Raw genomic sequence first — 23,308 nt, forward strand, 5'->3', positions numbered from 1 at the left:
CATGACACGATTACACAGAATGATGGGGCGTCGACAAAAAAGTATTTTAAAAATAAACGACCGTTGATAAGAAGTAATAAAATAATGTAAATAGAAAAAAAGAGAATGTGTGTGTACCTAGGTAAACAACTAGTCAATCTAATAAGAGCCACAAATGGATGAGTCAAAATATGATGGTAACACATGCATGGCTTATCCTCACAAGGGTCACGGGGGTGCTGGATCCTATCCCAGTTAACGACGGGGACCCGGCACACACACACATTTATTTTTTATTTTATTTATTTTTTTAGCATCTTTCAGCAGTAAACACCAAAATTAAAATTTCAGAAATACATCTGTTTCTTGTTTTTCTATGGCAATGGAAAAGTTCTTTGTTATTTGGATAACAACAATATTCCACTTTTTGCTGTCAAAAACCACAACATGCATTTAATAAAAGGTCATCTGTATTCAAGATGATGTATAATCCAGAGTTCTCATATATTGGAACATTATGAGGTACCATACTGTAACTGATTATGTCTTTTTGATCGCTGTCCTCCGAGGTGCGCGACATACTGAAGTCTTTTTTTTTAAAAACAACTTTCAGTTCAAAATTCAGGGCCCATACGGTAATGGAAATTCATATATTTATGACAGATTTATTCATCTCAAATCTTTTCTTCCTAGAAATGTGTTGTAGTATCAATATTTTTTCTTTTCAATTAAGACAATTAGTGCAACAGCACTTGTTTGAAAAGAAGAAATGATTTTGTTAAGACTTTAACTCCATTTCAAGAACCTGAAAGTGGCTTTACGATTTTAACCTTAAGTTGTTTTTGCTAGCAATGATGTCACCTGACCAGAATCTTAGCTCCACCATGCTTATTTACACCCTTGGCTTGTGGCTAGTTTAACATCTTGTCCATTACCTAATAAGATCTGTGTGGGAAACCAAGCAATATTACTTTACATATATTTCAACCTGTTATTTAGACTTTTGCAAATTACTGTCAACTCTCAACTCTGCTATTACACGGCCAGAATGACTAATCCTTGACTATTGTAAATTTAGTTATACATATTTGTACTATCTTTGTTATAATCCACAACCGCGTCACTTTTATTTTTGCCCAACATTGCCTTTCCCAGCAGTCCATATCTTGTAACTTTAGATGCGTAACAGTGTTAAAATTGAACATAGCACCCGACCACAAAGGCATCAGTGCAAAGCGAGAGGGCCAGGTTTGTTTCCCACACAGAATTCGTTTGAAGCTGGTCGCAACGCTGCATCAAAGAACCGAGCCACTAAGGAAAGTGTCACATGTCATCTTACAAAATAAAGTGCTTGCATAACTAGCCGAGGGCTCCAACAGCAGGGAGTGTTTACAAAGATCTGGCTGGAAGATGGAGAACCGGCCGGTGTGCAACCCTGAAAAAACATTGCTCACATCTCCTCCCCACTGATGTGCATCAGTTGAATACCCTACATAACGGCCATCGCGGTTAGTTATCGCAAAAATCAAACCAAAACATTACTGCAATCACATGCACAAGAAGAAACAGGCTAAGCTTTGAGTGGAGATTTGGAAGAAGAGAATGTATGATAACAAATATCTTTTATTTCGCCAAGTATAAAAACTTTTTTTTTTTACAAATGTCTTCTTTGATTGGAGTCCAGACATAATGCTATCATCCCAGCCATTAAGTCTAACTTGTTACCATTTTTTTAATACAATGAACAATGAAAATACACTTTCTGTACATGGAGCTCAATAAACTCAGATGGGCTTGAGAAATATAGCATATATTGATGTGGTGTTTTGAATTAATGCGCCCATTGAAAAATTAAATTGACAAAAACAAAGCCAAAATGAAGCATTGTTAAAGTCTAATAGGCATAACCCATATTGTTAAAAAAACAACAACAACAAAAACAATCAGAGCGCAATGACGCAATTTAGTATATATATGTTTTGACGAAAGTTTGGCGACACTCTTTTTCCTTGTCGACGATAATGTCAAATATTTATTCATCTTATTAGACGTGCTTCATAACTGAGCAAAGAATACCCCGAGATTTGGTACAAACGTAAAGCTGGCATGCAAAATGACTTGAATGGCTGGACATCGTAAGGCTTTTTCTTTTAAAAAAAAAGTGGTCTATGTAAAGTAAAGCTTTTATTTGTTTAAAAAATAAATACTATGTATATATAGTCAGGCTTTTTTCTTTAAAAATGACCATGTATATTAAGGGTTTTTATTAAAAAATGACCATGTATAGTAAGGCTTTTTTATTTAAAAAAAACGACCATGTACAGTAAAGCGTTTTTCTTAAAAGACGACATAGTATAGTAAGGCTTTTTTTCTTAAAAAATGACATAGTATTGTAAGGCTTTTTTCTTAAAAAAAACGACATAGTATTGTAAGGCTTTTTTTTTGTAAAAAACGACATAGTATAGTAAGGCTTTTTTCTTAAAAAACAACATAGTATAGGCTTTTTTCTTTAAAGACGACATAGTATAGTAAGGCTTATTTTCTTTAAAAACGACACAGTATAGTAAGGCTTTTTTTTCTTTAAAAACGACATAGTATAGTAAGGCTTTTTATTTACAAAAAAGACCATGTATAGTAAGGCTTTTTTCTTAAAAAATGACCATGTATAGTAAGGCTTTTTTGTTTAAAAAAGACCTTGTATAGTAAGGCTTTTTTTCTTAAAAAACGACATAGTATAGTATGGCTTTTTTCCCCTAAAAAAAACGACATAGTATAGCATGGCTTTTTTTCTTGAAAAACGACATAGTAGAGGAAGGCTTTTCCCCCTAAAAAACGACATAGTATAGTATGGCTTTTTTCCTTTAAAAAACGACATAGTATAGTATGGCTTTTTTTCTTAAAAAACGACATAGTATAGTAAGGCTTTTTTTCTTAAAAAACGACATAGTATAGTATGGCTTTTTCCCCCTAAAAAACGACATAGTATATATATAGCATGGCTTTTTTTCTTGAAAAACGACATAGTAGAGGAAGGGTTTATTTCTTAAAAAACGATATTGTATAGTCACTGTGGTCCAGTTGCTAAGACAAACGGTCAGAACTTCAGGTGGACTCAAGTTCAAATCAGGAGTGAGTTCAATTCCACTCTTTGCTATTCTCAAATTGTTTATTGGGGTAATGAAAAGGATAGATATAACTTCCAATCACATCATTTCAGAAGTCACTGTGGTCCAGTGGCAAAGACAATGGGTCAGAACTTCAGGTGGACTCAAGTTCAAATCAGGAGTGAGTTCAATTCCACTCTTTGCAATTCTCAAATTGTTTATTGAGGTAATGAAAAGGATAGATATAACTTCCAATCACATAATTTCAGAAGTCACTGTGGTCCAGTGGCAAAGACAATGGGTCAGAACTTCAGGTGGACTCAAGTTCAAATCCACTCTTTGCAATTCTCAAATTGTTTATTGAGGTAATGAAAAGGATAAATATAACTTCCAATCACAACCTTTCAGCAGACACTGTGGTCCAGTGGCAAGAACAATGGGTTGAAATTGAAGTTGGACACAAGTTCAAATCTGGAGTGAGTTCAAGTCCACTCTTTGCAAATCTCAAATTGTTTATTGAGGTGATGAAAATGATAAATATAACTTCCAATCATCTCATTTCAGACGTCACTGTGGTCCAGTGGCAAAGACAATGGGTCAGAACTTCAGGTGGACTCAAGTTCAAATCAGGAGTGAGTTCAATTCCTCTCTTTGCAATTCTCAAATTGTTTATTGAGGTAATGAAAAGGATAGATATAACTTCCAATCACATCATTTCAGAAGTCACTGTGGTCCAGTGGCAAAGACAATGGGTCAGAACTTCAGGTGGACTCAAGTTCAAATCAGGACCGAGTTCAAATCCACTCTTTGCAATTCTCAAATTGTTTATTGAGGTAATGAAAAGGATAAATATAACTTCCAATCACATAATTTCAGCAGACACTGTGGTCCAGTGGCAAGAACAATGGGTTGAAATTGAAGTTGGACACAAGTTCAAATCTGGAGTGAGTTCAAGTCCACTCTTTGCAAATCTCAAATTGTTTATTGAGGTGATGAAAATGATAAATATAACTTCCAATCATCTCATTTTAGAAGTCACTCTGGTCCAGTGGCAAAGACAATGGGTCAGAACTTCAGGTGGACTCAAGTTCAAATCAGGAGTGAGTTCAATTCCTCTCTTTGCAATTCTCAAATTGTTTATTGAGGTAATGAAAAGGATAGATATAACTTCCAATCACATCATTTCAGAAGTCACTGTGGTCCAGTGGCAAAGACAATGGGTCAGAACTTCAGGTGGACTCAAGTTCAAATCAGGACTGAGTTCAATTCCACTCTTTGCAATTCTCAAATTGTTTATTTAGGTAATGAAAAGGATGAATATAACTTTCAATCATGTATAGGCGGGCCGCCTCGTGGTGTAGTGGGTAAGTCACCTGCCTGCGACGTGGGTGTCGAGGGTTCACGTCCCGGTGTCGCCAGTCAACGACTGTATGGTGTCGGCAGTCGGCCGCAGGCCGACTGTCGAACACCACCAGGAACCCCCCCCTCCCAACTGTCTTCCGGTCAGCCGAAGGCTGACCGGAAATATTGTTTTGCTGAAAAAAATGACTAAGTCTTTATTTGAATGAAAAAAGGATTACCCATTTACTGAACTACTAGTGTAGTGATTAGTCAAACGAGAGCGGGATTCGAACCCCATCTCCCACATGGCAGTCAAATCCACTAACTTGAGGTCTGTCTGACCCATTGTCTTTGCCACTGGACCACAGTGACTTCTGAATTGAGATGATTGGAAGTTATATTTATCATTTTCATCACCTCAATAAACAATTTGAGATTTGCAAAGAGTGGACTTGAACTCACTCCAGATTTGAACTTGTGTCCAACTTCAATTTCAACCCATTGTTCTTGCCACTGGACCACAGTGTCTTCTGAAATGATGTGATTGGAAGTTATATTTATCCTTTTCATTACCTCAATAAACAATTTGAGAATTGCAAAGAGTGGAATCAAACTCACTTCTGATTTGAACTTGAGTCCACCTGAAGTTCTGACCCATTGTCTTTGCCACTGCACCACAGTAAAGTTGGAAGTTGTATTTATCCTTTTCATTACCTCAATAAACAATTTGAGAATTGCAAAGAGTGGAATTGAACTCATTCCTGATTCCCACCTCATTTTCTGACCCAATGATTTTGCCAGTGGACCACAGCAACAACTAGGAGGTGAAGAATCAGAAGTCAGATTTATTCTCCGACTCTCTTAGCCTTACTTGCTATGTCATTTTTTAAGGGAAAAAAAGCCTTACTATACTATGTCGTTTTTTAAGAAAAGAAGCCTTACTATACAATATTGAAGGTGAAGAATCAGAAGTCAGATTTATTCTCCGACTCTCTTAGCCTTACTTGCTATGTCGTTTTTCAAGAAAAAAAGGCATGCTATACTATGTCGTTTTTTAGGGGGGAAAAGCCATACTATACTATGTCGTTTTTTAAGAAAAAAAGCCTTACTATACTATGTCGTTTTTTAAGAAAAAAAGCCATACTACAAACATTTGAAAAATACTAATATGTTTTTGTTAACGTCTGTAATGGAATTTTGGTGACAAATTGACAGTCATAACTGAAGATATCAAATTCCATACATCAATGCATGCGTACAAAAAAAATAGAAAGTGGGTTTATAGGAAATGACATGTTTGCTGGGTTGATTAAATGTAATTGTGTCAAAGCAACTTCAAAAGTTGACAGTAGATTCCCTTGAATCACAAGTCTATTGCTCTTTTCTATAAATCATCAAGACAAACAGAGTAAAACATGAAAAAGCTGACATGGAAGCCAACATAAGGGTCTGTGCGACCTTTGGCCTACTTCCATATGCCGTCACCCTGTGAGTGTGCAAGACAGGCCTCTTTGTGCGCCCTCTCCCCCCGACAAACAATGTAGTATTGCTATCAGGATGGACACAGAGGATCTATTCATTGGCAGCTGGAACATCTGAATGAGCCAACAATTCCAATGATACAATCACAGCTTGATACTAAAATCGAAACTTGGGTTTTGTCAATATTGATTTACAGCTTGTGACTAAAATGCTTGGCTTGAGTTAAACAATGTCGTCATAGGCAAAAAACGTGCACGACTATATAAAAAAATCTTTCTAATTGATTCAAATATTGGATTTGTATGAAGGAAGGATTAAAATGCATCAAGTTGGTCTACTCTATTTGAATATATTATTTGACTTTTTGCAGATGAGACACGTTAACAATATTGAGCGGTCGCCACGCTTGCCTTCTAACATGTGTTGTCAATAATATGCACTTTTAAATCATTCCATACAACAAACTTGCACACACACCCTTATCCGTTCTCATGCTGACACAGTAAACACAAAGACTTGTTCTTACAAATGGACCTTGGAGAAAAAAAATACAATTATTGGCTTTTGACCTAACTATGGTAACAACAATAGTGTGTTTGATTTTTGGACAATTCCAGGCTTCAGACTTTGGCAAAACTATTCTGTTAATCAAAACTCGATAAACATCATTCAGACCACATCTAGCAATTGTTTGGATTAACTGTCCCACTTCTCAGGTCCAACATTGTTAATCTCACATCTGGAGGAATGGACATACAAATCTGACATCTTGTAAAAGCCATCCAGAAAAGGGCAAGAATTAATATTAACATTAAATCCATAATTTTTCTCATGTTCAATTCCTGCTTGTAAAAAATCTGCATACTTTTTGTCTGTATTGTGCCAGAAGCCAAGAGCTAAACAAAAGCCATGCCAATTTGGCGCCTGGAAAATAAAGTGATAATCTCATGATCAGCACGTCTAGCACGTCTAAATGGTGAAATGAGGGTCACGTTGAAAGCGAATGTCAACAAGCAAATGATTTATCTTCACAAGACGCCATTGTGCGAAGATCCTTGGAATACTACAAGCCACTATAAACAACTAACTTCCTGTTTTTGGAATAAGACTTTGTCATTTCTGAGGTGAACATGTTCTCGACCTTCTTAACACTCTATTCAGCTAGCAAAGCTAGCAGCCTCAATATTGGGCTTTTTCCAACGGACCCGGTCAACCTGCTTTTTTTTTGGTCCAGAGTAGTGCATTTTAGGCTATGTTCATACTACATGACAATTTTGGCCTCTGGCATGTGGATATATTTTGCAACACATGGGTGTCATCTTAAGAATAGGCTAACCCTGGTAGCACGGAAGTCTCAAAACTGCCACGAAAGCATGACTGAGAACTTCCGAAGCACCATTTTTACTTTTATGTGCATGCGTGTCACTGCAACGTTGCATTCCAACAAGTCAAATTTGTTTTTTCCCCCAATATGAACCGCTACACAAAAAAATCATAATCGACCAAAAAAAATCAGAATTGGCCATCACAACCTGCCCAGTGTACGTAGCCTAACTTTAGCCGGTTCCCATTTTGTCTTTGGACTTCCTATACCCCCATCCTGTACCATCGAAGTAGGACTAATGAAATAACTGTCTTGAACTCTAATACCACGTAAAAAACTGTGCGACTCGAATGCTGACAATATTGTCCAAAGGGAATTTAATCGCTTCACATTGAAATCCAGGATGCGAATTCTCAACGTTTCTCCTGTTGTAAAAATCTATCTCATCCACCTTTTGTCTGTTGCTCCGGCAAGTCAAGACCAGTACATCCCAAAAAAGGTTCTTGTTCCATTCGGTTTACACAATGACAGATTTGTCCCAGAACTCATAGTATGTCCTCTTGTTTTTCCAGTCCATGTTGAAGGAGAGTGAGGTTCGTTGGTGATAAAACACACAAATCTTTGGTTTCCATCAAAACTCCCGAAGAGGCTCGACTTTGGCCCCATTAAACAAGAGAGTGCAGGATCGTATCAAAGTGTTCCAGGAAAACAATCTGGAGCACTTCACGCCATACAGCAGTACCTTTTCCACCACGACTTAGACAGACTCTTCATCTTGTCAGGCGTCTGCATTTGCTTTGTTCGACGTTTTTGTTTCCCTCTCGGGCGCTTCTGGGAGTTGTGGTTCTGCAGGCTGGCCAGTATAGCCGTGTCGAACACTTCTTTCAAGTTCTTCTGGGTCAGCGACGAGCACTCCACGTAGGCCACAGCGCCGATCTCAGCTGCACAGTGCCTAGCTTCCGTAGGGTCTACTGGTCTTTCTCTGTACTTAGCCAGGTCTATCAGAACCTGCAGAGAAACACATTTTTAGATTTTTTTGGGCGGAATTAACACATTGCCAGCGTTCCTATCATGCCATTCAGTCATATCTAGACAGTACTCTCTGCTCTCTAAATTTCAGAACGAAGCAAAAATCTCCTGTCATGTTTATCAATGAACTTAATTGTATTTATGTGTAGTGAATAACTTTTTAAAGCTAATTTATCCACATCAGCCAGAAAAAGTAAAGGTCTGAATTTTCACGCAACGCTTCAAAAATTTCACCAATTGCAAAGAAATGATGGGAGTGGCCTAACCTTGACATCTTCTCTCAGGTCACACTGAGTCCCAACAAGGACTAGCGGAGCGAAAGGGGCATGCCTCCGAATTTCGCCGATCCACTTCTCAGGGACATTCTGGAAGGAGACTGGGCTGACCACACTGAAGCACAGCAGGAAAATGTCGGCGCTGGTGTAACAGAGCGGACGCAACCTGTCAAACTCATCCTGTAGAGAAAGGAGCAGGACGGTGTTACAGAAAGGCGAGGGGTTACAGTTTATTCCGGCAGAAAATGACCAATTAGGTGAGGCCTGCTGGTACCTCCTCAAAAAATATCACATGACACACTTTTCCTATCACGGGTCACTAAAGAAAAGTAGTTCTACACAGTGGACATGTGTGCTAAAAACAGGATGGAGGACACTAGGTTTACATACACTAAGTGCAAAAAGAGTTTTGTTTTGAAAAAGACAGAAAGACACGTGGAAAAAAATGGACGAAAAGGAATATGTGGAAGATAATTATGAGCTTACCCAATGAAATGGAGTGTTTTACTACTTGCATAATAAAAATAATATTGAAAAATGCATTCTTAAAATGATATTTGCCCTCTTAATTTGTCCAATCCCTTTTCACAATGGATCATATTGAAAGGAATATGATGGCGAAAAGCATATATCCTCTTTGAGCTAATCACAATGAATACTTGGCGTGCTATGTTGCTATTTGATACTTTATGTCAGGAAAACAGCTGCTAATGCCAGACCGGAGAATTATTTCCTAGTGGAGGCACACATCATCAGCTGGTTTCCTGAAAAAAAGACCAGCTCTTAAATCTTCTTAATCCAAAATGAAATTTTAAAACCTTGTGCAATGTTTTGTCATCCAAAAAATTAGGAGACGACAGGAAAATAGATGGCGGTCTCTGAATTTAGACCTTCTTTGGAACAAAGGAAAGACCGATTTGGGTCTTCCGCTCACTGTCGTGGACATTGTCTTGATGACAAATAAAGCTGCAGGAAGTGTGCTATGCGTATGTGGGTGTGTTGAGCTCTATTACCTGGCCAGCTGTGTCGCAGAGTTGAAGCTTGACTGGCTGCCCATCCACTGATACCAGCGCTATACACAATGCCAACAACAACACAAGCAGACATTTAGACAAAATGAAACACCAAGAGCACCAGCATTCATACAATCCCTTTCAAAATATTTAAATAAAGGGAGGCAGTCAGACACTGACATTAGTCTGATATTTTGGACAATGTTTTACAACCACGCCAACAGGTTTGTTTACTGTCAAAAGTTAAAGTTTGTTTCTTGACTTTCAGCACAGATGTCAGACTCACAGCCTGGTGATCTTGTGTGGCCCACAAAAGTAAATCTTCTTTTTCTTTTTTAACATAATTTATAATTAAATTAGGTTCGATTCCAGGTTGGCCCTCACTACATAGAGTTTAAATGATGTCCAACCATGTCAAAGGCAGGCGTCGAGTTAAATACTATGTAAAAATATTTCTGATAAATACATTTTATTACGGGCCAAATCAAGAGTGTAATTCGACTTATATTCATTTCAATTGTATTAATTTCCTTTTCAAAAAACATTTTATTCATACATTTATTGACAAGAAATATATAAAAAATACTGATTTACAATACAAACAGTACAATATCATAACCGAGGCAACGTTTATACTAAATGTTAATATTGTGGTCTAAATACAGTTTATGAAGGCCAATTTTTTATGTGATGTACTTTTTAATTGACCAAAAATAGAGGTTTAGAGACAAAGATTCAAGTAATGCCAGTAGTAGTGTTAACGTTTAAAATGATAACAGTACACATACACAGTCCTAAAAAAAAAGCACAAAATAAAACTATACTATTATAGGATCTTACCCGAGAAGTTGTCAAAGGCCGTGGGGACATATTCGGTAGGGTATCCGTTTGTGGTGTAGCTGACCACCAGACTCGTTTTGCCCACAGCTCCGTCCCCCACCAGGACGCACTTCACCCGCCTCTCCGCTCCTCCAGCGGGGCGCCGCGTCCTGCCCGAGGCTCCATCCCGGCCCCGGAGCCTCCTCGGCGGGACGGGCGGAGCTGGAGACACGGGCGCTGTCTTCGGAGGCATCTGGCTCGGGGAGGAGGGGGACATGGAGCCGCCCTAGGTAGAAGAAGACTCGCTGACACTTCTTTTCGCTTCGCCCATTTTCCTGCTGTCTACCGGGCGTTCTTCTTTAACTTTCCATGACTAGGCGAGGTCAACTCTTGGCAACGTGTCCATTTTGGAGCTACATCGTGGCTTCTTGGAAAGATCGGCGTCCTTTTGCGCGAGAGGGGCGATTCAATCAAAGTGTCGCTCCCATCCGCAGACATAAACTCCCCTTTAAGTGACATCACCCATTTGTGCGTGTGTTTGTGTGTGTGTGTGTGTGTGTGTTTGAGTGTGCGAGGGAGAGAAAAAGACTTTTTTAGGTCACACTTTCTTTCCCTCTGTCAGATGACTTGTGTTCAATAGTTTGGAATGTTTTGTTTTGTATATACTTCATCTTTAGTCGCTAAAACTAATCGTGGTGTACAGGTGGAAAAGAAAAAGTTCTGTTCTGTTCAAATTTGACACTTTAACTTTTTACAGGGGAATCATTGGGAATTATTGGCTGCCATTGACGGGGATAGTCGTCCAAGTCGTCGACTGAGAGGCCTTGAAATGTGAGCTTGAGTTAGTCCTCTCATTTTAAATGAATTGAGAGTCTATCGTTGTCAAGGGCAAGCAACTAAGTAGATACTATGTATAAAAAAATCAATTTGAGAAGTTTATTGGGATGTATTTATGTTTAATGCATTTAAATGTATTAATTTGGTTTTATTAAGGCTTTATCAATTTTTATTTTAATAAGTTTTAATAAAATTCTAAATAAACTTTAGAGTGTATTTCTATCAACTTAAGTGTTATTAGGAGAAGAGTCATTTCATTAAAAAAATGATTTAAATTTCATGAAATAGCTTTGTCGATTAACCATGGAGGGCAAGTTACCATTTAATTATATTTAATTATAATATCAAAATATTAATAAAAGCAATATTATTACTATTTAGAGACAGAACTCCAGACCTGTAATGGCTATAATGCTGTAAAGTTTTTTTTTTTTAACAATTTCATAATAGGTTTATAAATAATAAAACATTAGAAAAACAGTATTAATATAACTAAAATGAGAGAAACCCTTTATAAACTCTGGTTATGGTTCCCATTAATACCCTTAAGGTTTAATTAATTATTGAATTTAAAATAATCAAGTAAAGAAAACAGTCCTCTTTTTCGAGATATGGTAGGCTCAAATGATTTGAATATTGGACGGTACCGGAACAGAACCACGTACCTATCTTACTGTTTCCACACGAACGAAATTTTGTACCGGACCACACGTGTTGACAGGCGGACCATTTCCGGTGGTCCTCCCTACAATATTTCGCTGATGTCTTTCGAGGTCGTGTTGGGTTTCTTGGACGACGCGGAGCCTTGGAGGCTTCGCTCGCCGCAGTTCCCCAGTAAAGTCGGTGGGAAACCGGCCTGGCTTTGCCAGCGAGGGCCGCCCTCTTTGTCCCGGCTGGAGTGCGAGACATGCCGCCTCCCGATGGCTTTTCTAATGCAGGTTAGTCACCAGCTGGTGGGGCAGACCAGGTGGCCTAAATCTTCTTTATTATTATTATTATTTTTAATGAATATAATGTCACAAAACACGTCCATCTTCTTGTCAGGTGTACGCTCCCATCCCCGGCCAAGACAGAAGTTTCCACAGGAGCCTTTTTGTGTTTTGTTGTAAAACTCCCGAGTGCTACACTCGCAATGACAGTCGCTGTGTGAAAGGTACGTCACGATTAACTCTTGAGCTGCCATTGACGGCGCTAGACGTCAAATCCATTGGAAGTGCGAGGGTTGGCAGCGAATGAACGAATGTTACTCATTTCAAACTATGACCCATTGTCTGAGCGAGAGGTAGAACAAATGTTTGAATTGATTTTATCAATAGATTTATTAGTGAGTCGCCACTATCCCAAATCCTTGACAATGTTCTCATTCCCATCATTTGCAGTTTTCAGAAGTCAGCTACCTCGGAGGAATGAGTTCTATTCCTATGAGCCACCACAAGGTTTGTGAATGTAACTCTGTATTTCCCCCAAAGTTTTATAACAAGGGTGTCAAACTCGGGTTGGTTCGTGGGCCGCATTAATGTCAACTCGATTTCATGTGGGCCGGACCACTTTAGATATAATATTTAGATATTTAAAAAAAAAATCATATTAAAAGAACTAGATCTCTCATTTTCTGGACCGCTTTAGCCTCACTAGGGTCGCGGAGGGTGCTGGAGCCTATCCCAATTGACTTCGGGCCAGAGGCGGGGGACACCCTGAATTGGTGGCCAGCCAATCGCAGGGCACAATGAGACACACAACCATTCACGCTCACACTCATACCTGGGGGCAATTTAGAGTGTCCAATCAGCCTACCATGCATGTTTTTGGAATGTGGGAGGAAACCGGAGTACCTGGAGGAAACCCACGCAAGCCCGACGAGAACATTCAAACTCCACACAGGTGGACCGACCTGGATTTGAACCCAAATCTTCTGCATAAAATGATACGGCGGGTCAGATCTGGCCTCCGGGCCGCCACTTTGACACCTGTGTTTTATAATGTATTTATGTTCACTGTAAATCCAACCAATCAAGATGGATTAGACATTTATTACCTTTCATGGCAGCTAATGAGTTAAAAAAAAATGCTTGTAACATCTCTTTCTGCTCATCTTCAGAGGCCGAACCCGTGAATGACTCGGACCCGGACCAGAAGGCACTCCCCGTGTCTGGAGTCAAATTGTGTTGGGTGTGCGGTTGCCCTGGCAACAAAGCCTGTTCTCGCTGCCACGCCGTCACGTACTGCGGCAAGCACCACCAGACGCTCCACTGGAAACTCTCGCACAAGAAGGAGTGCGGCGTTAGTAACGCGGCACTCTGCCCGTTTCTCTTCCCGGAATTTGAGCTTTTAACTGAGACGGAGGAAGAAGAAGAAGAAGAGGAGAGTGATAAAAGTGCCAAAGGAGATGATAATGAGATGGCCATCGATCAGACTAATACAGACTGCCCCACTTTAGCAGAAAGTAAACATTTATATTCATTCCCTTGTCTTTCAAAATTTTCACGTGCTTTAGAAGCAGATTCTCACTGCTCCTTTTTGTTTTTGAGCTAAGAGCTTCTGCCATCTAGTGGACTATCCTTTAATCGTTCTGCTCTTGCGACATGTGCATTCACTAAACAAGTGATATTCGGCTCAATAGTACAGTGAATTCTGATAAACAATATAAAATATTTGTTGATCCTGATACTTAAAATGATTTTTTTTGTTTTTTAGTGCTAGCCGAGACAGAACTGGAAGAGATGGCTATGCAAGAAACTGAGGACATGAAAGTTTTCCAGCGCTTTAAAAAGAAAATTGCATCTGAGCCGCAGCAGGTTGAAAACACTATGTGGTGATTCTAATTTTTCTATCAAAAGTCAGTGTTTCATCACCCTTTGCTTTCCCTGCAGGTGTTGCGCTACAGTCGGGGCGGCTCTCCTTTATGGGTGTCCTCGCAGCACATCCCATCAGACGCAGATATCCCACAATGCATTTGTGGTGCAAAGAGAATTTTTGAATTTCAGGTTTGATTTTTACCTAACGTTGGTGCTAAATTTAACTTACCCTGTCAAATGTCACTTTTTCTTGATGTGTGTGCACTTGTCAAGGTGATGCCCCAGCTGTTGAACAGTTTGCATGTGGACTCTACCGATGCCAGTATTGACTGGGGGACTCTGGCCATCTACAGCTGCTCTAGTAGCTGTACCCAGGAGGACCAATACTCCATTGAGTTCATTTGGAAGCAGGACTTTAGCACAGAGCAGCAGCTTTAAATGAAGTCGGTATAATCGTGAAAATTTTAGCATTCTGGTTACATTTTCCTGTACAGCAAATTGTGCGTGTGAGATGTACACTTGTTGTGTATGCCTTTTTATAGTTGGACATGCATAAAGCATTAGTGTTTTTGCACTTCTTTGAATCTGAGTAACATTTGCAAAAACCTATCCCAACTATCTCAGTTTAACCAGATCTCCCATTAAGTGTCAAAAAGAATGTACAGAATAAAACATAGTATTTGGATGAATTGTGAAAATAAAACTTGAGCAAGACTCAGTATGTACAGGTTTATTGTACTGTGCTGGGCATATTTCAATTGCATTTTTATATAAAAGCATTTCAATTATTTTGGAAAAATGGAAATGGAAAATTGGCCTTTTAAAAAATTTAAACAAAAAAGAAACTGCTAACATTTGAAGAGAGGGTGCTTGCATTAAATGCAGGCATAATATTAAATCTCCACTAGGTGTGAAAAGCTTCCCTAAAACAGCAGCAGATATTTTAGTGGGGGTTGTCAACCATTTAAATGTTAATTTGCAACGTTTTGGATTAAAAAATACAATAATTTCTTATACATAACTCTTAAGAGCAATTTAGCAACTATACATCATTAAGCACAAAAAGGATCGGTTCAAAAAAATACATTTAACCTTGCAACTGAGTAGAAACTGTTTTGGGGAGGGGGAATCAATGTAAAAAAAATCTTGAGGAAAAAAAAATATGTACAAGGGTTGAGGAAATCTATGATAAAAACAGGTGGAAAAGATAACAGGGAAATACATGTCAATAGAAAAATAAATCACAACTGCACAAGTTTTCTAACAGCAGTTGAGAACCACGTTATAGAAATTGACAAAATATTGACATTGTTGCAAGGTACCAGAGGTTCTACGTGGTCTTGCGGAAACCTTTCAGGATTGGATAAATGTTCTCAAAGGCTTCATAGATTTCACCTCTCACCTTAGCACCTTGACACAAATGTAGAAAAATATATTTAGTACAGCAGTAGTTATTAGACTATTAAATCACTAGCATAAACGGACTATTTTTTAAACTATGTATTTTTGAATCTCCACCGGAATGAGTAAGTGTTAGGGGGGGAAAAAAAAGTACCCACGACTAGAACTTACCTGTTAACACGACCTTCCCAGAAACAAAAATGAGCAAGACAATTCTGGGTTTGATCATTCTGTAAATCAATCCTGGAAAGAGTTCAGGTTCATAGCTGCAAGACATTCAAATATTTCACTTGAGCACTAGTTTAAGGAAGTTAAAACATTGTCAACTTGATTGAACCTGCTAAACTGTTGATGTGTAAGCACTAAGCCTTCCAGACGAATGGGGAACTTGACGTCACAACTTCCCACCATGTTTTGAATCTTGAAGTCCAAAAATTTGGCAGGAAAACCGAGCTTTTGCACCACACGAGCGTATTTTCTGGCCGCTAACCGCGACTGCTCCTCACTGGCAATACGGGGAGAATTTGAAAAAAATGTGACAACTGACATTCAGATCAAGGAATCTAAGAAAAAATGTTTTATTGCATGTAAATAGATTATCTCCCCTCACCTTTTTGCCCCTGTGCAGACCATCTTCCCAGAGCTAAAAATAAGAGCTGTGGTGCGAGGTTCTCGTATTCTCATGATGACAGCAGCAAAACGCTAAAACACAAGAGCAAGACGTTCAACTGGAATGACAATTTTGGAATTAGGGGAGAGCGGGGTTTGTTGTCCCAAGGGTTGGTTGTCAAACTCCTTGAATTTGACCACCAGTATGAATACAGTAATCCCTTGATTATCACATCTTCACTTATCGCAAATTTACTACTTTGCAATTTTGTCCGCTATTAATTATTTAAAAAAATAAAATACACACTCAAACTTGTAAGCGGAAGCCACTCTTGCTACTAGGACTCAGCACTGAAGGAAAAAAAAAAGTTATAATAGAGGTGACCCTGCAATTTTTCGATTATCACGGCCACTCCTGGTCTAGGGCAGCCTGGTGGCTGAGTGGTTAGCGCGACGGTCTCACAGTGGGAGACCTGGGTTCAAATCCAGGTCGGTCCACCTGTGTGGAATTTGCATGTTCTCCCTGATTTTTTCCAGGTACTCCGGTTTCCTCCCACATTACAAAGACATGCATGGTAGACTGATTGAACAATCTAAATTGCCCCTAGGTATGAGTGTGAGTGTGACTGGTTGTTTGTCTCCTTGTGTCCTGCGATTGGCTGGCCACCAATTCAGGGTGTACCCCACCTCTGGCCCGAAGTCAGCTGGGATAAGCTCCAGCACCCCCCGCCACCCTAGTGAGGGTAAAGCGGTTCAAAAAAATGGAGGTGAGATGAGATGTCTGGTCTACATTAAACCGCGATATTCGAGGGATTACTGTATTGACAAAATATACCTTTGGGTTGTACTCTGCATTCCTGGCTCTCAATGCAATGGTCTTCAAGTCTAGTTTACATCCGAGATTGACTGTTGACACGATGTTTCTGATGACAAGAGGAAAAAATTTGATAATTAAAAAAGGGAAAAAAGATGACGTAACCATTGCCATTTTCTTTCCCTTGTCTGCCATTCACATCCAATCTTTTTTGACTGGGTCAAAAAAAGATTGGATGTCTATCGCTGTCAATGACCGTGAATGGGTTACATTGGGAACATACTGAAGCTGAGGCACTATTCCAGAACTTTCTGAGGCTGGCGTAGCTGGTGTGACGGGCGTCATAGGAGTCAGTGGCGTGTTGTAAAGCGGTGTGTTTCCTGGCAGCGCCGTGGTAGTAGAACCGGTGACCGCCTGGGAATGAAAGAGCTGAGGAGTCTGCCCCGACGTTCCCGGAAGGCCTGGAAGATGCCGGGGAAAATATTTAGGTTCTCCGTGTCCATTGTCCGCTCGCTTAACGAGGGACATCTTCACGGGAACGAGCAAATAATGAAGCGTCATGTACCTGCACTGGCCTGCTGTGCTTGCTGGGCCTGTTGCTGCTGCTGTCGCTGCTGTTCCTCTAGTATCGATAAACTGTTTGTGTTCTGAACAGGTTGAGGCGTCAAGCCTGAACCATACGGCATCATGGGACTGAAGATGGGTATTCCTGGTGTCATGGCGCCCTGAGGGCAATGGAGGAAGAGGGGGGGGGGGGCAACTAATCAATACTGGAAAGTAGTTGTATGACAAAAACATCTTCATAGTAAAAAAAAAATACATTCAGGGCTCAGATAGAGGTCAGCGTGACATCTCGTTTCTCATTTTGTTACAAGTATGGGCGTTACCTGAGGGGAGGCAAGCCCCTGAAAGGCTGGTATGCTGTTATTCTGATCCATCTCCTCAATCAATCACCCACGGGAGGAGAAATGCACACAGGGGCTGCGTGGCTTGTGTGGGAAACGCTTGAGAGTGCTGTGTCCAGTTGCTTGAATAGCAGGAGAAACACTTTTCTGCGTAAAGTCGGCCAATGTCCTCTTGACTCTTTTGTGGTACTACACCCTGCGTAAAGACACTGGATTAGGAACTCATTCGGAACACTGCTTTAGAGTTGATATGACTCTATATATTGTTGTGTCACAAAAACAAGCCAGTGTATTGTCTTTTTCTTTGGCTGTCTCAAGTCTTAAGCACTTTTTGATCATTTGCATTTTAACATCTCCACCCCTTTAAACAAGACAGCTTTTCCAGTCAATATTTGGCGTTTTGATCGATTTGATTGGGATGTGCTTCAATGTATCGGTGACTAAATAAGTGTACAAGATTAAATCATAATCTTGGTTCACTTAGTTGCTGCCTTTGATTGCGATTGTCGTCTTATCAGTTTGACTCGGTGCCACGATTAGCCAGGCAACAGTGAACGGACATTCTCAGCATCAATGACATTGAAACATAAGCGTCCTGGACTGGGAGGGTCGGCACTGGCAGTGGAAGGTCCACTACCAGTGGCGACCTCCTAGTTCACATGGATTGCACCGGCCAAGTGTCGATAGCCAACACCAAGCTACTGTTAGCAACATGCCATAACACGACTTCTCCCATCAAAAGTATTGCAGTCAAAACTAACAGAACGCTAACACACACACGATCAAATAAGCTTGCGGGTATAAGCAAACGCACCACTGGCAACTTACGCGGAATAGACACCCATGTGAAACGCCTTCAGGTTTCAATTCGTCTCATTTTGAGCTCTAATGTCTCGGATTTGGACGCCGTATCTGCCACTTCCGGAAGAGCAAGCTTTAACTTCCGGTGTGAGAGGTCGCGCAGACAGATTTCAAGATGGCGTCGCTGAGTGACAAATCAGTTTGGGACGAAGTGGAAGATGGAATCGGCGAAGAGGTGTTAAAAATGTCCACGGATGAAATTGTTCAGCGAACCCGACTCCTGGACAGCGAGATAAAGATAATGAAGAGCGAAGTTCTGAGAGTGACCCACGAACTGCAAGCAATGAAAGACAAAATCAAGGAAAACACGGAGAAAATAAAGGTGAACAAAACCCTGCCCTATCTGGTGTCGAACGTGATCGAGCTCCTCGACGTGGACCCCAACGACCAGGAGGAAGATGGGGCCAATGTGGACTTGGACTCCCAGAGAAAGGGAAAATGCGCCGTCATAAAGACGTCCACCCGGCAGACCTACTTCCTGCCGGTGATCGGGCTGGTGGATGCCGAGAAGCTGAAGCCCGGAGACTTGGTGGGTGTCAATAAAGACTCCTACTTGATCTTGGAGACCTTACCCACCGAGTACGACTCCCGAGTCAAAGCTATGGAGGTCGACGAGCGCCCCACGGAGCAGTACAGCGACATCGGAGGTCTGGACAAGCAGATTCAGGAACTGGTGGAGGCAATCGTGCTGCCCATGAACCACAAGGAAAAGTTTGAAAACCTGGGCATCCAGCCACCCAAAGGAGTCCTGATGTACGGCCCACCGGGTACGGGGAAGACCCTCCTGGCCCGGGCCTGTGCGGCCCAGACCAAGGCCACCTTCCTCAAATTGGCTGGCCCACAGCTAGTGCAGATGTTCATCGGCGATGGAGCCAAATTGGTGAGGGACGCCTTCGCCCTCGCCAAGGAGAAGGCCCCGTCCATTATCTTCATCGACGAGCTGGACGCCATCGGCACCAAGAGATTCGACAGCGAGAAGGCTGGAGACAGGGAGGTGCAGAGGACCATGTTGGAGCTTCTCAATCAGCTGGATGGATTTCAACCTAACATGCAAGTCAAGGTATGGCTCAGACCAGTGCGCCACAATAAACCTACATTGGGGGCACTGCTCTCGGTCTCATTCAAATGATAGTCAATCAAATCACGGCCGATTCGTGCACAGCGCTGGCAAATTTTTCTCGTTTTCATTTTCCCCCCCACCTCGCTTGCAGGTGATTGCTGCCACCAACCGAGTAGACATCTTGGACCCCGCGCTCTTGCGTTCAGGCCGCCTGGACAGGAAGATCGAGTTCCCCATGCCCAATGAGGAGGCCAGAGCCCGCATCATGCAGATCCACTCGCGCAAGATGAACGTCAGTCCCGACGTCAACTACGAAGAGTTGGCGCGCTGCACCGACGACTTCAACGGCGCCCAGTGTAAGGCCGTGTGCGTGGAGGCGGGCATGATCGCGCTGCGACGCGGGGCCACCGAGCTCAACCATGAGGATTACATGGAAGGAATCCTGGAGGTGCAGGCCAAGAAGAAGGCCAATCTTCAGTACTATGCTTGAGGACGTTTTAGACAGTGTTTGAGTTGTCGAAAAGTACAAAAAAAGTTGTGGCCTTCGTTACACTTGTTATGGCAGACTTCTGTTGGGCTAATAAAAAGACATTAAAACAATGCCTTTGGTATTTTTATACTTTAACAATCTGTTGGAGGGAAGTACTGCATTCATATTTACCATTTCCAAATTTCAGTAAATCCTGAATGGTGTGCATGTTGGAAATAGCACGAGCATTTATGCGAGTCTCCAAACAATGGATATGTTCATTTTGGACTAATGCCAACAAATGATGTAAGAATTTGACTAATTATGCTGGATTGGTTGATAATTTATTGATCATTTGCTGCACTAATCACTGGTTATAGACATTTTCCTGAAGGTAATTGGATTACTACATTTAGAATCGCATGGAAACATGTGTTGTGCTCAATGTGGCCACCAGGTGGCCGCATAATACTTAGTATATATGTGAGTAATATTAGTCTCTTTTCCTGCTGAGGATCACTATGCAAAAAATCATTTCCACAATAGCATACATTTATTTCTCCATTGTTCTTGTAGTTTTAGGGAGGTGACGTTTGGGGGGCCGTATGCACCCACATCAGTTTTAATAGCCAGAATTATGCTATAAAAACCCTTTCCCCAAATGTGTTTAGACCATTTTATGGTCTCATTAAACTAAAGTTGAACTTTTAGGCCATAATTTCTAAAGCTACTTTGGCGCAAAAAAACGTCAGTTTAAACATAACTTTAGTTTCAACATATTCACATCTTAAAATATTTAAACGCTCATCCCTACCTCCCAGTCCAAATGGATTGGACGCTGAGCAGCAAGTAAAGAAGACAAGAACATTAATTCACGCCCGGCAATTGACGACCATCAATGTCTACTTCATTTAAACTGGGAGGACTGGGCGTGAATACTCACCTTTCAGGGTCATTGATGGTGTTAATAGACGTCCAATCCATTTTGCCAGTCAAAATGTTTGGATGCCTAGCCTCGTCAATGACAGCCAGTGATTTATATTGTCGCTATCAGTTCATGGAATAACCAATAATTCATTGGCATAGCATAGCAATTTTTTTTTTTTACCAAGAACTGTGGCTCAGTTCACAATCTGCCAGAGTTGAGAATAAATTGCATCTGCAATTAGTTGGAAGAATAATGTGGTAATTCCCCGAATCGGACTCCCACCGAGCGTAAATAATAAGTGGTCATACCTTCTTTTGACCTCCACCAATGGCGGGGCCATTCCATCGTCTTTAGACATCTGGTGATCAGCATTTGGGAATAATTGGTCTGAATCATGAGAGAAACATTTGTGCCTCGTGTCCCAGCGTGCAAATCTGAGGTTTGTCTTCTCATAATCGGTTTCCTGTAACAGAAATAACTTGCAGCATTTGCTAACTGGAAGAGGCAGCGATGTTGAATAACTTCTTTTTATTTTTCATTGAATAATTTCTATTTGTTTTTCTCCATGCCCTCAGAACATGATGTGAATCAGAAGGAAGAAACAAGTCTCCTGATTGAGTGTACAGTTGTGTCATTAGAGATAAACTAACATACAAAGTAACTGCATTCATCCCACAAACCCTTATTTGTCTATGGCATTTTTATATATGCTTTAACCAGGAAATATTCTTCATTTGCAACCATCTTTTTGACCTATTATTATTCATGACCAATCTGAACCGGGCCTGGAGTTCAAATCTGCTAGAGGATGTTGGACGAGTGAGCAAAAAAAAACAAAAAAAAATTGCGTGAGGTTGAATTGAAATCAAGGTGAGCCAAAAACAGCGATGGACAATTCGTCTTTTTTTTTGGGACACGCGTCCTCTGCGTGACCACCAAATTCAAAAGATACTCCGATCGCTATCACGCTTGCTCTCAATTGCTGCAAATCCAGTGTAAAAGTCTATAAAAATATTGAGATTTATTTGAACAGAACCTGACTATGTTGTAATAAAAACTCCAGATGTTTCTTGCAGTTGCACAGTGGGATGTACTGTATAAATATTGTATAAAATAAGGCAGTCTTTTCAGTAGGATAAACCAGATACAAAAAAAAAAAAAATCAGTGAGGAAAAAAAAAAAAATTCAAGTCCTAAATGTTTTTCACATATTTCAGCTGTTGTCGAATGTCAAGCGGTTTACAGCACGAAGCCGTGCCAGGGATTGTTGCCACGACGATTGACGCGACAAACCGAGATGTAGACATTTGGAAAACAGCGCAATACAAAAGTCTTGAACTGGTACTGTACTTTTTGATAAGAAAATAAACATGTTTAATAGGGTAAATGCTTCATATGGATAATAGTGAGGGTTATAGTAGTATCTGAATGCATTACCTTTGGCTTTTTTTTCCTAATTTAGCGACAAGTTCAATTAGAATATTTCATTTGAAACCGTCTCAAAACCCTAATTTCGGATGACCACGTTAGCGTATCTCCTCCCACGTGCCAGTTGGCGGACGCCACTTTGATGCCCTTTTGTAGGGCACGTGAAAATACAAGGACATTGACTGCAGGAAGCAGGAAGAAAAAGGGTTGTACTTCATATATTTCAGCCACCAGGGGCAGAATGAGCTGTCCTGTCTTGCCGGGTGAGCGATAAAGGCGATTGTATGATCGGACTCGTACTGAACACCTTCCAATATTCGCACCGGGTTTCCATTCTCTCCTCCAGTGTTGCTTCCTCCTTCAGTCAAAAAAACAAAAAAAGCAGTTTCTCCTCAAACAGCAAGGTCAGCTTCTCAGGCCGGTAGAAGAACCAAGTCCTGTTCGGACCCGTTCTCAAGAGGAGACGCCGGAAAACGCCTGAGAGTTGCGACAAATTCCATTGGGGTCCGTCAGTGTCCGTTTTTCTTTTTCCTTCACAGTTCTTCTCGGACAATGTGGGGGGGCCGCAGGCGCCGGTCAGAACGTCACTGGGGAGGACTGCGTTTTCTGTACGCACGTATGCAACACGAGCGATGAGGGGGGGAGGCCAGAAGGCCAGGTCTTACTCGGGCGGCGGTCGCAGGCTGTGCAGCTTTCGTTCGTCCATGCCTTTCCAGTACTTGAAGTTGTTGTCCAAGTGCTGCATAAGGTTGGGGAGGTCTGCAAAAGCTGGAGACAAGAGGATCAAGAAGACTATTTCATTCATGCGCAGTGGTTTTTTTATAGTGAATTTATAG

At 40.9% G+C, this 23,308-nt stretch overlaps 5 protein-coding genes across 7 annotated transcripts in view; 2 read left to right on the top strand and 3 right to left on the bottom strand.

Moving 5' to 3' along the window:
• Nucleotides 1-7,590: 7,590 nt before the first annotated feature.
• Nucleotides 7,591-10,913, bottom strand: rhoua (ras homolog family member Ua). The gene is made up of 4 exons (XM_077595143.1): nucleotides 10,388-10,913; nucleotides 9,548-9,606; nucleotides 8,526-8,714; nucleotides 7,591-8,238 (listed from the first exon to the last, which is right to left on the bottom strand). The coding sequence occupies exons 1-4, from the start codon at nucleotides 10,641-10,643 to the stop codon at nucleotides 7,954-7,956; spliced, it is 789 nt and encodes a 262-aa protein (XP_077451269.1). The 5' UTR covers nucleotides 10,644-10,913; the 3' UTR covers nucleotides 7,591-7,953.
• A 618-nt stretch (nucleotides 10,914-11,531) lies between these two features.
• On the top strand, nucleotides 11,532-14,716 carry pdcd2 (programmed cell death 2). Its single transcript, XM_077595140.1, has 7 exons — nucleotides 11,532-12,141; nucleotides 12,248-12,356; nucleotides 12,583-12,639; nucleotides 13,302-13,646; nucleotides 13,898-13,998; nucleotides 14,074-14,187; nucleotides 14,272-14,716. The coding sequence occupies exons 1-7, from the start codon at nucleotides 11,815-11,817 to the stop codon at nucleotides 14,434-14,436; spliced, it is 1,218 nt and encodes a 405-aa protein (XP_077451266.1). The 5' UTR covers nucleotides 11,532-11,814; the 3' UTR covers nucleotides 14,437-14,716.
• On the bottom strand, nucleotides 14,714-18,719 carry tbp (TATA box binding protein). Of its 2 annotated transcripts, none has more exons than XM_077595141.1 (9): nucleotides 18,556-18,719; nucleotides 17,710-17,923; nucleotides 17,388-17,547; nucleotides 17,106-17,283; nucleotides 16,844-16,931; nucleotides 16,010-16,101; nucleotides 15,737-15,904; nucleotides 15,571-15,665; nucleotides 14,714-15,408 (listed from the first exon to the last, which is right to left on the bottom strand). In XM_077595141.1, exons 2-9 carry the CDS (start codon nucleotides 17,758-17,760, stop codon nucleotides 15,329-15,331), a joined length of 912 nt encoding a protein of 303 aa, XP_077451267.1. In that variant the 5' UTR covers nucleotides 17,761-17,923; nucleotides 18,556-18,719; the 3' UTR covers nucleotides 14,714-15,328. The 2 variants fall into 2 exon arrangements, with proteins under 2 accessions (XP_077451267.1, XP_077451268.1); XM_077595142.1 differs by having other exon boundaries at nucleotides 18,542-18,649.
• On the top strand, nucleotides 18,669-20,248 carry psmc3 (proteasome 26S subunit, ATPase 3). The gene is made up of 2 exons (XM_077595139.1): nucleotides 18,669-19,648; nucleotides 19,800-20,248. The coding sequence occupies exons 1-2, from the start codon at nucleotides 18,704-18,706 to the stop codon at nucleotides 20,136-20,138; spliced, it is 1,284 nt and encodes a 427-aa protein (XP_077451265.1). The 5' UTR covers nucleotides 18,669-18,703; the 3' UTR covers nucleotides 20,139-20,248.
• Nucleotides 20,249-21,558: 1,310 nt separating this feature from the next.
• Nucleotides 21,559-23,308, bottom strand: part of pde8a (phosphodiesterase 8A) — a 35,796-nt gene continuing 34,046 nt past the window's right edge. For both annotated transcript variants that reach the window (XM_077624342.1, XM_077624349.1), the window contains one exon: nucleotides 21,559-23,240. In XM_077624342.1, the coding sequence (XP_077480468.1) occupies nucleotides 23,134-23,240 (107 nt within the window). In that variant the 3' untranslated portion in view covers nucleotides 21,559-23,133. The remainder of the gene's footprint in view (nucleotides 23,241-23,308) is intronic.

This window comes from Stigmatopora argus, chromosome 2 (assembly GCF_051989625.1).
Source record: "Stigmatopora argus isolate UIUO_Sarg chromosome 2, RoL_Sarg_1.0, whole genome shotgun sequence".
Lineage (NCBI taxonomy): Eukaryota > Metazoa > Chordata > Actinopteri > Syngnathiformes > Syngnathidae > Stigmatopora > Stigmatopora argus.

Bases quoted from the DNA above. Each gene is read 5' to 3' on its own strand.
- rhoua (XM_077595143.1), bottom strand. From the start codon at position 10,643: ATGTCCCCCTCCTCCCCGAGCCAGATGCCTCCGAAGACAGCGCCCGTG. The intron at 9,607-10,387 runs GTAAGATCCTAT...CATTGTGTATAG, and splicing joins GGCCTTTGACAACTTCTCGG to CGCTGGTATCAGTGGATGGG. The intron at 8,715-9,547 runs GTAATAGAGCTC...CTTTCTCTACAG, and splicing joins TCTGCGACACAGCTGGCCAG to GATGAGTTTGACAGGTTGCG.
- pdcd2 (XM_077595140.1), top strand. From the start codon at position 11,815: ATGGTAGGCTCAAATGATTTGAATATTGGACGGTACCGGAACAGAACC. The intron at 12,142-12,247 runs GTTAGTCACCAG...TCTTCTTGTCAG, and splicing joins CGATGGCTTTTCTAATGCAG to GTGTACGCTCCCATCCCCGG. The intron at 13,999-14,073 runs GTTGAAAACACT...CTTTCCCTGCAG, and splicing joins TTGCATCTGAGCCGCAGCAG to GTGTTGCGCTACAGTCGGGG.
- tbp (XM_077595141.1), bottom strand. From the start codon at position 17,760: ATGGATCAGAATAACAGCATACCAGCCTTTCAGGGGCTTGCCTCCCCT. The intron at 17,548-17,709 runs GTAACGCCCATA...CATTGCCCTCAG, and splicing joins AGGGGCTTGCCTCCCCTCAG to GGCGCCATGACACCAGGAAT. The intron at 16,102-16,843 runs GTATATTTTGTC...CTTGTGTTTTAG, and splicing joins ATGCAGAGTACAACCCAAAG to CGTTTTGCTGCTGTCATCAT.
- psmc3 (XM_077595139.1), top strand. From the start codon at position 18,704: ATGGCGTCGCTGAGTGACAAATCAGTTTGGGACGAAGTGGAAGATGGA. The intron at 19,649-19,799 runs GTATGGCTCAGA...CCTCGCTTGCAG, and splicing joins AACCTAACATGCAAGTCAAG to GTGATTGCTGCCACCAACCG.